Genomic DNA, 13,484 nt, shown 5'->3' on the forward strand with positions numbered 1-13,484 from the left:
TTAATTTTTTTTATGTCAGAATTTTATATTATTTTAGTACGACTTGGCTTCTAAAAATACAACAAAATGGTACCAATGAAATCATCAGCTCATGCCACAAAAAACAAGCTCCACAGGGCTTTGTACACGGAATTAAAAAAATCATGGTTCTCTGAATATGACCATGAAACATATATAAGCAGCAAAATCTATTTTAAAAAAACAAAACTATTTAAATTTGGTATCACCATAATTCTAGTGATCCACAGAAAAAAGTTAACGTTATTTATCTTTGAATACTATAAAAACAAAAATTGTACAACAATGGTGGAATTGCTATTTTTCCATCCTCCTCTCTGAACCCACCAAAAACTAAGCCCTGATGTACTCCACACACCTTGCATATGTAACTCCCCACCCCATTTCTGAATTGACATACGAGTGAGACCCCCTAGAGCAATAACCTAAAGGTTTTAGTTTCCAAAATGGGTCACTTTAGCGGTGGTTCCCATTGCACTGGTACCTCAGGGGGCTCGGCAAATGCAACATGGCAACCAAAAATTATTTCAGCAGACTCTGTACACATTCTCTTCTGAACGCTGCTATGCATCCAAACAGCAGTGTATACCCACATGGGACACTTCTGTATTCAGGAGAAATTGGGTAACACATTCTGTGGTGATTTTTCTAATGTAACACCTAGTTGAAAAGAAATATTATAATTTTTCATTTTCATGATCAATGTTTACAACTACCACTCAACATACACTACACGTCTTAATAAATTCCCTGAGGGGTCTAGTTTCCAAAATAGGAGTTACTATGTTACTACCTCAAGGGCTCTGCAAATGCAAAATGGCTTCCAAAAATGATTCCAGCAAAATATGCACTCAAAGAGCCAAATGGTGCTGCTTCCCTTCTGACCTCTCCCATGTGCCCAAACAGGAGTTTATGTCCGAAAATGGGGCATTTTAGCACTTTGGAGAAATTGGGTAGAAAATTGTAGGGTGCGCTTTTTTTTTCCCCCCCTGCTATAATGCCCCTCATAAAACTGAAATATTTGTGGCTAATGTTAAGTATTTGTAAAGCTGAAATGGCTCACTTTTCAAGGCCTAATTCTAAAATACCTGTGCGGTCAAAATACTCACTGTATCCCGTTATAAATTTCTCTTAAGGGTGTGGTTTCCAAAATGATGACTTTTGTTTTAAAGGGTGATTCTTAACGCTTGGCACCCCAAGGCCTATGTAACCCTGAGACGGTGTCTGGAAATGGCCCAATATAAGCTAACGTGCATGTACATCAGAGGGCAAACATCTCTTGCAGCAAGAAGTAGAAATTGTATGTACATATTAACCCTTTCCAATCCACTGTCTGACCTCTGAAGACATTATGATTTAAGGCTGTACAGCTCCGATGTTGGAAGACGTTCTCTTACTGTCTATTGCCAACTCTCTGCTGTCGGAGCCTATCCAATGTGTCACCTCATGCAGTACTGGCTTTAGCCAGCATATAGCGCTATTGTATAGCAGCAGAAAAAGAGAAAGCCCCCTAGGAAAACCAGGATACAAATTGGATTGGAAAGGGTTAAAAAGAGGACCTAGAACTGACAATTGACTTAACCAGCAAAGCTAAACCTACTGTATAATGATATCAATGATGATTTCCTAATCACGAGTTTCTTTTTTTTCCATTTCTTTTGTGCTTTCAACCCAGAAGTCCTCTACAAAGGCGCTGAACAAACGTGTGTGCGTTATAGATGAGATTGGAAAAATGGAGCTATTTAGCCAACCATTTACATCAGCTGTGGGTAAAGTCTTGGATAACCCGTCTGTGGTGGTGTTGGGAACTTTACCAGTATCCAAAGGGAGACTTCTTCCATTTGTTGAAGAAATAAGACATCGGCAGGATGTTAAATTGTTTAATGTAGGTGCATTTTTACTAATATAAGTAGATAGAAGCTGACATGCTGTCATCCTTACTCCTATATACAAGGCCGTATGTACTGGCCAAGAAAAACATGCAAGTTCTTTGCAATTGCAAGACACACAAAAATTGCACTTTGTAATAACCCATTACAGTAAAACCTCTACTAATGTTGGTAATCCGTCTGAAAGCAATCGGCTTTACCTGAAACTGTTGCTACTCGAGGTAATTATTTCCATAGGAATTAATGTAAATCCAATTAATTTGTTCTAGACATTCCAAAACACACCAAACCCCATTTAATGGAGAATAAATATGATCTTTAGTACTAAAAACAATAACAATAATAAATGAATATAAAAGACTACTGTAAAGAATAAACGAACATTTAACATGTTATTGAACATGTTACTGTCGTGTTACATAGGACTGCAGGTCACATCTAGTACATCATCTGTCCTCAGTGTTATCACTATGTTCTCTGTGGCGTTACATAGGACTGCAGGTGACATCATTATCTATTCTCAGCGGTATCACTGTGTTCTGTATGCTGTTACATTGGAGTGCAATTGTACAGTACTAGTGTATTACCCAGCACCGAAGATGAAGGGTGGGTTGCATTAGCAGGAGGAGAAGATGCCGAGCAGATCATCACATGGATTCAGCAGCATGGTCACGTGGGCCGGCACACAGCAGGGTTATTACAGGCAACCAATGTTACTAGAGACAAAATTTTGGATAAAAATGACCTTAGTCGAAATCGGCCTTGGTAGAGGTCAATGCTAGTAGAGGTTTTACTGTACTTTAAATTAGTTAATTTGGTGATTTTAATTTTTTTCTGCCTCTCACAGCGATGCTGAGAGATAGAAAAAACGCAGCATGTAATTTTCACGAGCTTGAAAATTGCATATGCAGCGATGCAGTTAGTTTTCTTGCAAAACTCTTGCAGGCAAAATCACAGGTTTGCAAGTGCAATATTGGTCTAAGTTTCAACTAATTTTGATAGTAGATTGTTTGTTTCCACGTGTAAAAACTCCTAGACAACTACTTTTAGATACTCAAAATCATGATTGCAAATCTTAAGGAGCGCTAGAAATTTCCTTCCCACAAAATCCATGTGTTCTTCGACTGTAAACCAAATTACACTATTTTAATGCTGTTTTGGTTAATAAAGCGAATATATCCACATAATCTGTGGACCTCACATTGATTCACATGAAAAGACTAATTTGACAATGTGAAATATATGAAGGTTCAGAGAGGTATTCTGCGAAATGTCAATCTTGGATTTGGCAGTCATATTACATCTTCATATACCTGTGTAGAGGCATGTAATCTATATTCATTCTGTATGAATTCCTCATGAATTGTGATAATCACATACAGACTGCACTTGTTACCTTTGGCCAAGGACAGCATGTTGGTGACATTCAAATCTCTGACCCAATGCAGTATCTCTGCTGTCAAGATTTCCAAAGTGTATCAGCTATATTGTCTGTCTTCTCCTGCTCTCTAAAATTGCACATGGAAAAAACTGAGTTCCATAACTTCCTTCATCTCGCTCAACCCACCCAACAGACTTATCAATCACAGTCAGTAGCTTCATGCTTTCCCCACTCTCATAAATTCACTGCTTCCGGGTAACCTTTAATTCTGCTCTCCTCAAAGAAACTTGGGGAAAGGCACAATAGCAAAGGGGTCATTCCGTGTCAGTTCAACCAACGCTCCCGGTCGACCATCTCAGATTTCAATGAAACTTTGCACAAAGATAGACCCTGACCCTAAACTAAGATAGCCAGAATATTAGGCTTCAAAGTGCTTTGGTTCACAAGCTACAGGTCTTAATCTAGGGGGTTGTCATGTGATTACAGCCTACAGGTCTTAAAGGGGTTGTCCCGAGGCAGCAAGTGGGTCTATACACTTCTGCATGGCCATAATAATGCACTTTGTAATATACATTGTGCATTAATTATGAGCCATACAGAAGTTATAAAAAGTTTTATACTTACCTGCTCCGTTGCTGGCGTCCTCGTCTCCATGGTGCCGACTAATTTTCGCCCTCCGATGGCCAAATTAGCCGCGCTTGCGCAGTCCGGGTCTTCTTCTTTTCTGAATGGGGCTCCGTGTAGCTCCGTGTAGCTCCGCCCCGTCACGTGCCGATTCCAGCCAATCAGGAGGCTGGAATCGGCAATGGACCGCACAGAAGAGCTGCGGTCCACGAAGGTAGAAGATCCCGGCGGCCATCTTCAGCGGTAAGTATTGAAGACGCCGGACCGCCGGGATTCAGGTAAGCGCTGTGCGGGTGGTTTTTTTAACCCCTGCATCGGGGTTGTCTCGCGCCGAACGGGGGGGGGGGTTAAAAAAAAAAAAAACCCCGTTTCGGCGCGGGACATCTCCTTTAATCTAGGGGGTTGTCATGTGATTACAGCGCGCAACCTGAAAAAAGTGGCGCTTTCAATCCATTGCCAAGCCAGTTCCAATGACTCTAGAGCAATGAAACTTCACACACTAGGAGAACTTTTGGTGCTGAATCCAGCTAAGCTCCTCAGACTGCCACTCTTATCATCATTCTGCCACCATTGCATGTCAAAGTAGCTGAAAAATTCTATAGCGCAAAATAAAACTCATTTTAAGCAGTAATAACTCATAATCAATGCGATCCAACTCAGCTATGAATTTATCAATGTGCACTCCATAGAAATGTTTCTCATTATTCACATTATGGACCCAAAAGGATGCATAGCTCTTAAGATACAATCAGTCAAAAATGGCAAAAAACACTTTTTTGCTAATTTTTCCCTTTTTCAAAGGCGAAAATCGGAATGTACTCCAGTTTTATTTTTTTTCATTTTTGTTCTATTTGGAAGAGAATTTTTTGCTCTACAAGATTCGATGTTTTTCATTTTGTTCCCAGACCTTCTAGATGGGAAAATATCAATGCCTGTGAAGGTCCTATGCACTCGCGGAGGTCAAATAATAAAATAAGTGTACGTTTTGCATGGATGTATAATTAGTTTAGAAATCATGAGAAGGTAAATTATTTTTGGAATGAGACAACTTTTTGTGCTCAAGAAACTTATGTGATCAAAAAGTGCATGGCGAGTTCAGGTGAGCCACAAGCTTTGGCCTAAGATGGTCAGAATATCATTGAGTGTTGCATAATGATTGTGGTAGATTACAGTGATCACTGGGCTTATTTAGCACTCTATCCATATTGGATACTAAGATTATCTAAGGCTAGCATTTGTGTAATAAATAACTAGTATAAATTTATTTATTACACAAATGCTAGCCTTAGCTAATCTTAGTATCCAATATGGATAGAGTGCTAAATAAGCCCAGTGATCACTGTAATATACCACAATCATTATGCAACACTCAATGATATTCTGACCATCTTAGGCCAAAGCTTGTGGCTCACCTGAACTCGCCATGCACTTTTTGATCACATAAGTTTCTTGAGCACAAAAAGTTGTCTCATTCCAAAAATAATTTACCTTCTCATGATTTCTAAACTAATTATACATCCATGCAAAACGTACACTTATTTTATTATTTGACCTCCGCGAGTGCATAGGACCTTCACAGGCATTGATATTTTCCCATCTAGAAGGTCTGGGAACAAAATGAAAAACATCGAATCTTGTAGAGCAAAAAATTCTCTTCCAAATAGAACAAAAATGAAAAAAAATAAAACTGGAGTACATTCCGATTTTCGCCTTTGAAAAAGGGAAAAATTAGCAAAAAAGTGTTTTTTGCCATTTTTGACTGATTGTATCTTAAGAGCTATGCATCCTTTTGGGTCCATAATGTGAATAATGAGAAACATTTCTATGGAGTGCACATTGATAAATTCATAGCTGAGTTGGATCGCATTGATTATGAGTTATTACTGCTTAAAATGAGTTTTATTTTGCGCTATAGAATTTTTCAGCTACTTTGACATGCAATGGTGGCAGAATGATGATAAGAGTGGCAGTCTGAGGAGCTTAGCTGGATTCAGCACCAAAAGTTCTCCTAGTGTGTGAAGTTTCATTGCTCTAGAGTCATTGGAACTGGCTTGGCAATGGATTGAAATCGCCACTTTTTTTCAGGTTGCGCGCTGTAATCACATGACAACCCCCTAGATTAAGACCTGTAGGCTGTAATCACATGACAACCCCCTAGATTAAGACCTGTAGCTCGTGAACCAAAGCACCTTGAAGCCTAATATTCTGGCTATCTTAGTTTAGGGTCAGGGTCTATCTTTGTGCAAAGTTTCATTGAAATCTGAGATGGTCGACCGGGAGCGTTGGTTGAACTGACACGGAATGACCCAAAGGGAAGGGGGGGGGGGGGGACAAAGAGGTGCTATCTAATGTAGTAAGTTTAAGAAAAAAAAACTTGGTGTAGAGTGTAGTAGCCAATGCTCTCACCTGGTAAAGTTGTTTCACAATGCACACAGCAATATACAGACACCGCAAAACCATAAATGTGATGGGCTCAACAGAGAGGGGATTTGCCAGAGTTTTAAATTGGCTCTAAATACCCTATGTGGCCGCCTCTAGCTTGGATGTGATACAGGTCGGCATGGAGGCATACAGGTTCCGTATGGTATCCTGCAACATATCTGTCCACCTTTGCTGTAACTGAACCTCTAGATCATGCAAACTCGTAGGCTGTCAAAGTTGTCATCCCAAATGGTTATATCAAACTACTAACGACCACTTGTCCGTTAGTATATGTGTGTGGGTGCTTCTCATACTCCTTCCTTTATCACATGCTGGTGACATCATCGCGGGTCTTACAGCATGAAACATGCAGAGCATGACAGCAGCCGTGTGCTCACAGGACCTTTTGATGTCACCAGCACGTGATCAGCCACCAGTAATTAGCTCCACCCCCTGATTACATGACTGGAATGTCATAGCTTGATAAAGACTGGAGTGTCCAGTTGAAAAAGTTGCAGGTGATGCAGTGGTCTGTTGTTCAAAATAAAGGTTAGACCATGAAGGATTGGATGTATTTCATCCTTGGTTTTTTGCGCTTCTGTTGCTGCTCTACAACTATTTCTTGGGACTGTATTTTTGTGGATCTTGAAGTCCGAATCCATTTTTATAGCGTGCAACATCTGTTTTTGCTCTCCAAAGAGGGATAATTTTGTAGTGCTGCTATTATAACCTTTTTAGTGTGTCCCACAAAAAACATAAATATTTGGGTAGAATAAGAAACCTATAAAAGAATCCAAGGAAGCTCTGCAGGCTCCACAGCATCAGCAAGAGTCCATCCATACCTTTAAGCTGGGTTCACACAGGGCAGAAATCTTGTGGAATGTCCGCAGCAGGACCATGTGAAAATTCCGCTAAACTTAGCTAAGAGGGGTAGCTTCAGAACCCACGCAGGTTTGGCGCAGCTTGTCCACCTGCATTCCGCTGCAGGAATCTATCCCCATAGAGAGGAGAGAGCCCGCAGCGGACATGACGATACAATTGACAGGCCGCGGCTTTGAATTCGATGCGGCATGTCCGTTTCAGCACAGCTCAGCCGCAACAGACTGTCTGCAGCTTGTGGACGAGGTTTTTGCAAATCTCATCCACTTTGTTGCTTAGGGTTTAAGATTGCCGGCGGAATTTCTGTGCAGAAAGTCTGCAGCAATTCCGCCCCGTGTGAACCCAACTTTATAGAACATGGAAGCAGATACTATTCAGATGTTTTTTCAACTGCTTTATGCAAGAATATTCTATCTTGCATGACATATGACACTTGAGACCAGGAAAGTCACCCCTGCGGCAGGAAGTGAAGTGCAGTGGGGACCAGCAGGACAGTAGTGGTGGTGGGGAGGTAACAGTTTTTTTTTAATGGTTTTTACGTCACTCTGAGCAGATATAAAAAATGTTGGGGTCGGCTAGATCAGTGTTCCCCAACCCCAGTCCTCAGGGACCACCAACAGGTCATGTTTTCAGGATTTCCTCAGCGTTGCACAGGTGTTCTTACCATAGGAAATCCTGAAAACATGACCTGTTGGTGGTCCCTGAGGACTGGAGTTGGGGACCCCTGGGCTAGATAACCCTTTTAAAAGCATCTCTAAGCTGATCAAGCTTTGCCTGCCTGAAGTTTTGTGCCTTTTTTGGCTCCTTGACATCATAGTCTCTATTTTCTAAGTGCTCCCCTAATTTCCATCCCTGTTGGTCTGTTAGAGCTCTTGGTTAAAACTACTTCCAAAAAAGCACTCCCTCTATAGTTCCCGGATATGTCCTCAATAAAGACTAATTTTATGACAGGGTCCACATTTTTTTTGCCAACATGTGACTGTGTATACAGGATACGTATATAATATTTCTATAGATTTTTACCGGCAATGTCAAAATCGAATAATAAAGAATATACCGTTTTTAAATTGGTGATTTGTACTTTCTGCAGGATATAATATATAGTTTTGTTTTCACCTGGTTACGTAATTATATATATATATATATATATATATATATATATATAGACGAAAGCCCTGACTGACTGACTCACTCGCCAAAAGTTCTCCAACTTCCCGATGTCGTAGAAACATGAATTTTGGTACAAGCATAGATTATCTCCAAAATAGGAAAAGTAATTGGGTCCCAACTCGATTATTCAATTCTAGCGCAAAAGAATTAGCGTCGAAATTTAACGTACATAATCTAAATCTCTCACTTCCCAATGTCATAGAAACTTAAAATTTGGCTCGAGCATTGAATATGTCCTAAATAGGAAAAGCCAATGGGTCCCAACTCGATTATTCAATTCTATGCAGAAAAGAATTAGCGTCCAAATTTTACGTACAGAATGTAATTCTCTCACTTTCCGGTGTCATAGAAACTCGAAATTTGGTACGAGCATTGATTATGTCATAAATAGTAAAGGCTAATGGGTCCCAACTCGATTATTCAATTCTATGCGGAAAAGAATTAGCATCCAAATTTTACATACGGAATTAATTTTCTCACTTTCCGGTGTCATAGAAATGTGAAATTTGGCACGAACATTGATTATGTCATAAATAGGAAAAGCTAATAGGTCCCAACTCGATTATTCAATTCTATGTGCAAAAGAATTAGCGTCCAAATTTTACGTACGGAATGTAATTTCTCACTTTCCGGTGTCATAGAAACTTGAAATTTGGCACGGGCATTGATTGTGTCATAAATATGAAAAGTTAATGGGTCCCAACTAGAGATGAGCGAACACGTTCGGCTCCGCCCCTTTTTCGCCCGAACACCGAACTTTGCGAACACTTCAGTGTTCGGGCGAAAAAGTTCGGGGGCCGCCGTGGCAGCGCGGGGGGGTGCGGCGGGGAGTGGGGGGGAGAGGGAGAGAGAGAGGGCTCCCCCCTGTTCCCCGCTACTGCCGCCCGCGCCGCCGCGCATCTCCCCGCCCCCCGGCGGCACCCGGACACTTACGCGCGAACACTGCAGTGTTCGGCAAAGCCGGTGTCCGGGTGCGGATGTGTCCGTAACGGACACGTTCGCTCATCCCTAGTCCCAACTCGATTATTCAATTCTAAGCGCAAAAGAATTAGCGTCCAAATTTTACGTACGGAATCTAATTCTCTCACTTCCCGTTGTCGTAGAAACATGAAATTTGCCATGAGCATTGATTATGTCATAAATAGGAAAAGGTAATGGGTCCCAACTTGATTATTTAATTCTAGCGCAAAAGAATTAGCGTCGAATTTTTACGTACATATTCTAAATCTCTCACTTCCCAATGTCATAGAAACATGAATTTTGCCATAAGCATTGATTATGTCATAAATAGGAAACGTTAATGGGTCCCAACTCCATTATTCAATTCTAGCACAAAAGAACTAGCGTCCAAATTTTACATACGGAATCTAATTCTCTCACTTCTTGGTGTCATAGAAACATGAAATTTGGAACGGGCATTGATTACGTCATAAATAGGAAAAGTTAATGGGTCCCACCTCGATTGTTCAATTCTAAGTGCAAAAGAATTAGCGTCCAAATTTTACGTATGGAATCTAATTCTCTCACTTCCTGATGTCATTTTATATAAAGGAAACGTCGCATGGTTACCTCCCGTGGTGTTTCCTGGGTAACGCAGAGAGCTATGCAAAATGGTGAACATATGTTTTTCCTCAGTATCTCTAAAGTAACCACGACTTCATAAGATTTTCCGTGTGAACACCAGATAAACACCAGGACCAAATTAACTCGGGTGAAGCCGGGTATATCAGCTAGTAATTGTATAAAATTGCAGCTTGATTTGAAGCTCTAGTGTTTGTACACTTTTTGTATTTCAGGTTACAAAACAAAACCGAGATGAAATTGTACATGAAATAGTGACCTCCATAGAAGAATGCCGCATTGAAAAATCCAAATAAGTATAAACTATTGTGAATTCATTATCACCCAGTTGTCACTGAATATTACATTAACACATTCAATTAAACTTGTCACATAAATGCATTCAAGGTCTTTATGGTAATTTCTTCATAAATCTGACTAAGTTAAAGGGGTATTCCCAAGATTGAGTTTGTCACCTATCGATAGGATGAGTAATAAAATTTTGATTGCTGCCTCCCCTACCGATCCCGTGTCCCCCTCTCCTCCTCACTTCAGGCTCACTGCACGTCCCCGCAGTGATTTGGAGATTGATTCAGAGGTGGACGAACATTCATTTAATGGGGCTGCGGAGATGGTGGAGTACAAGATCTTAGCTATCTCTGGCAATCCCATTGATGATAAATGAAGTGACACTGTACATGCTCTACTGCCGCTCTATTCAGTCCTCACTATAGGGGGTACAGTAAGCCCATAGTAAGGGGGACACAGAAGACCCGTTTTTGGGATTGGTGGAGACCCCCACAATCAGACTTTTACTACCTATCCTATGGACAGGTGATAAAAGTCAATCTTGGGAATACCCCTTTAAGGAAATTAAAAGCATTTGTACCACCTCTAGCTTGGATACACGATGTGATATGGAATGGAGGCATATTGGTACACATTTGCTGTAACTGAGCCCCTGATCCAAAACAAAGGCAGAATTGAGGCGCTCACCACAAGGTCTCCAGACATGAACATGGCCGTTGCCTGTGTGCGAACTAAGCCTGGATTCGTTGCTGAAAACAACCCAGTTCTACACCGTAGCAGTCCAGTTTAATCTGAGGCTACGATGGGTGTTTGTCAAAAGCAGTACATGTAATAGGTGTAGTGAGACCAAATGTCCTTCAGTCAAGCGCCTGGAAATGGTGTCAACAGACAGGGAGCCTGTAAAAATGGTGCTGCCTGTCTTTGGATGGCCAACAACAAAACGGTTGCAGCTGTTCATGTTTGTCAGATGATCCTCTTTTCTAGTGGTCTGTTGAGGGCATTCTGAGCCCAGTCACCTTGTGCCTGTGCCCCTCACACATTAATTGGTCCCAACACCTGCCAACAGTCTGGTAAGAACGGCCCAGGTGGCAGGCGATTAGTAATTACGACCATTCAGCATTCCAATAATGCGCCCTTCTCAAACTCTGTTAACTAGGTGAAATCTCTTTGATTGCATCGTAGAGGCGTCTAGTGGTAAGCAAGTTCTAGACAAATGGGGAAAAAAAAGTCCACAAGTAGCCTCTGAGAGCCTTTTTATAGGCCAAGGACCTCAGGTAGCAAGACCGTTCATCTAATCACACCATAACTTTAATCATTTGCATATCTGCCTGAGATGTAACTGCATGCTGGGATTTGCAGCAGAATGACGACTAATTCTAGATGCTTGATTTTTTTTTTTTTTTTTTTGAGTGTAAAAGAAATAACTCGGAAATTCCGTTTAAGTTAAACTTTAGCAGTATGTAGTTGTGCTTAAGAGGGTATTCCCAAAATCTTAAGTTACCTAAGGTTAACTTGCTGATCGGTGGTGGACAGGGGGGGTGGGTGAGGGGGACAGCCACTGGGTTCTCTGTCGATCCTGACAAGGATCCAGAGTGTTCAGCATCAAATGTTTTTATCATTGATGTTTAACGTATTAAGGCCAGGCTCACATGGCCGGATTTGGATTGCGGATTCTGTGATTGCCGTCCATGTGGGCGATCTGCTGTAGAACATGGGCATTGAAAAGCATGCACTTTCATTCACACTCGCAAATACGAATTGCATATTCTGCGAGCAGAAGAAAAATTGTAATATGCTCTATTTTGCCACGGGATCCGCTCGGATGGCCCCCATTGATGTCCATGGAGGCCATCTGACCCACAGCCCATACGCAATTAACATTACGTATGGGCTGTGGGTACCCGCGTCATCACTAGCGACGGCGCAGGGAGTACAAATAAATAAAAAAAACTGTACTGCTCATGTCCACCTGCAAGCCATCGTGGTCATTCACAATACAGTAATAGCAGGTACACAGGGTTGCCAACCAGGGTCGGAATCCGCTGCAGGCCTCCCACATGCTGAACCCGGTCCGCCCGTGTAAGCCCAGCTTAACTGAGGCCATTGAACTGCAGAATCCACGTGGCTTGCCCGCAGCTGACGCTGTAGATAGGCTGCAAATCCCGTGGGAAAGTGGGAGGTTTTTTTTTAAAAAAAAATGCCTTTACTGCACATGTGCAGTGGAGAAGATGGAAGACCCACACAGCCACGCAGAGGATCCGGACGGGTAGGTAATGTCCTTTTGCCATGGGCAGGGAGGAATTCTGCAGCGAGCTCCCGCCCGTGGACATGAGGTCTTAGAGTGAGATGCAGCTCTTGCGGGTTTTTTTTTTTGTAATTTTTTTGAGCATTGCATGGTCTGACCCCGGGGTGAGTCTGCTGACACGTCCACTTCTGGGAAGATTTTCAGCCATCTCTAATATTATTTACAAGTGGAAAACCTTTCTCACAGTAGAATGATTCTACTCCACATGGTTTGGGAATGGCCTTACAACCATTCCCAGTTTGATGAGCAGCAACAATTGCTTCTCTAACATCATCGCTGATATCTTTTCTCCTTGGAATTGTGTTGACACATAACTACTGAACGCTCTAGAGCACCAAACTGCCCAAGCTTCTGCTTTTATAGAAGAGGTCACATGCTGGTGATCAGTTAAGGGTATTTGATTAGCAGCGCTTGGCTTCTATTTACCCTCTTAATTTTTTTTGTCCTGTTAGTGAAACCATAGATTTCAAAGAGGGTCTACTTAGTTTTTCTCAATAGTGTAGTTTGAGTCTGGTGTATTCATGGGGGAAATGCTCCCTCTGCCTCTCCCACGTCCTCCGCCATTCAGCATGGTGATTGACCGTCTAATGCTGCCTTCACACTTGCGAGTATATGGTGTGATTTTTGCCCGATGCGAGAGTGTGTGAAAATGCAGAATTAGGGAACCAATGCTTTTGAATGGCTTTATTCCCATTTGCAATTTTTTTTCTCTCATGCGATGTTCGAGATTTAAAAATCGCCGCTTATCTTTCTGCGTGTTTGAGAGATATACCGGTATATATTTTATTATTTAATTTTTTTAATCACTCATGTTTTCCTAAGGCGTCTGTTTTACTGCATCGCACAGACTTGTGATGTTCTTACGAAGCATTTCTTGACATTAGAAACTCCTACTGTCTATTCCGGGAAAAAAATCTAAGCGCAAGCG

The 13,484-nt window shown here is 41.5% G+C and overlaps 1 protein-coding gene across 2 annotated transcripts in view; it reads left to right on the forward strand.

Annotated features, from left to right (window-relative positions):
- Window positions 1-10,344, forward strand: part of NTPCR (nucleoside-triphosphatase, cancer-related) — a 29,673-nt gene extending 19,329 nt beyond the window's left edge. The window contains exons 4-5 of one of the 2 annotated variants that reach the window (XM_066605408.1): window positions 1,694-1,903; window positions 10,179-10,344. In XM_066605408.1, the coding sequence (XP_066461505.1) occupies window positions 1,694-1,903; window positions 10,179-10,259 (291 nt within the window). In that variant the 3' untranslated portion in view covers window positions 10,260-10,344. The remainder of the gene's footprint in view (window positions 1-1,693; window positions 1,904-10,178) is intronic. The other variant, XM_066605409.1, reaches the window with a different exon arrangement.
- Window positions 10,345-13,484: the final 3,140 nt, after the last annotated feature.

This window comes from Eleutherodactylus coqui, chromosome 1 (assembly GCF_035609145.1).
Source record: "Eleutherodactylus coqui strain aEleCoq1 chromosome 1, aEleCoq1.hap1, whole genome shotgun sequence".
Taxonomy (NCBI): Eukaryota; Metazoa; Chordata; class Amphibia; order Anura; family Eleutherodactylidae; genus Eleutherodactylus; species Eleutherodactylus coqui.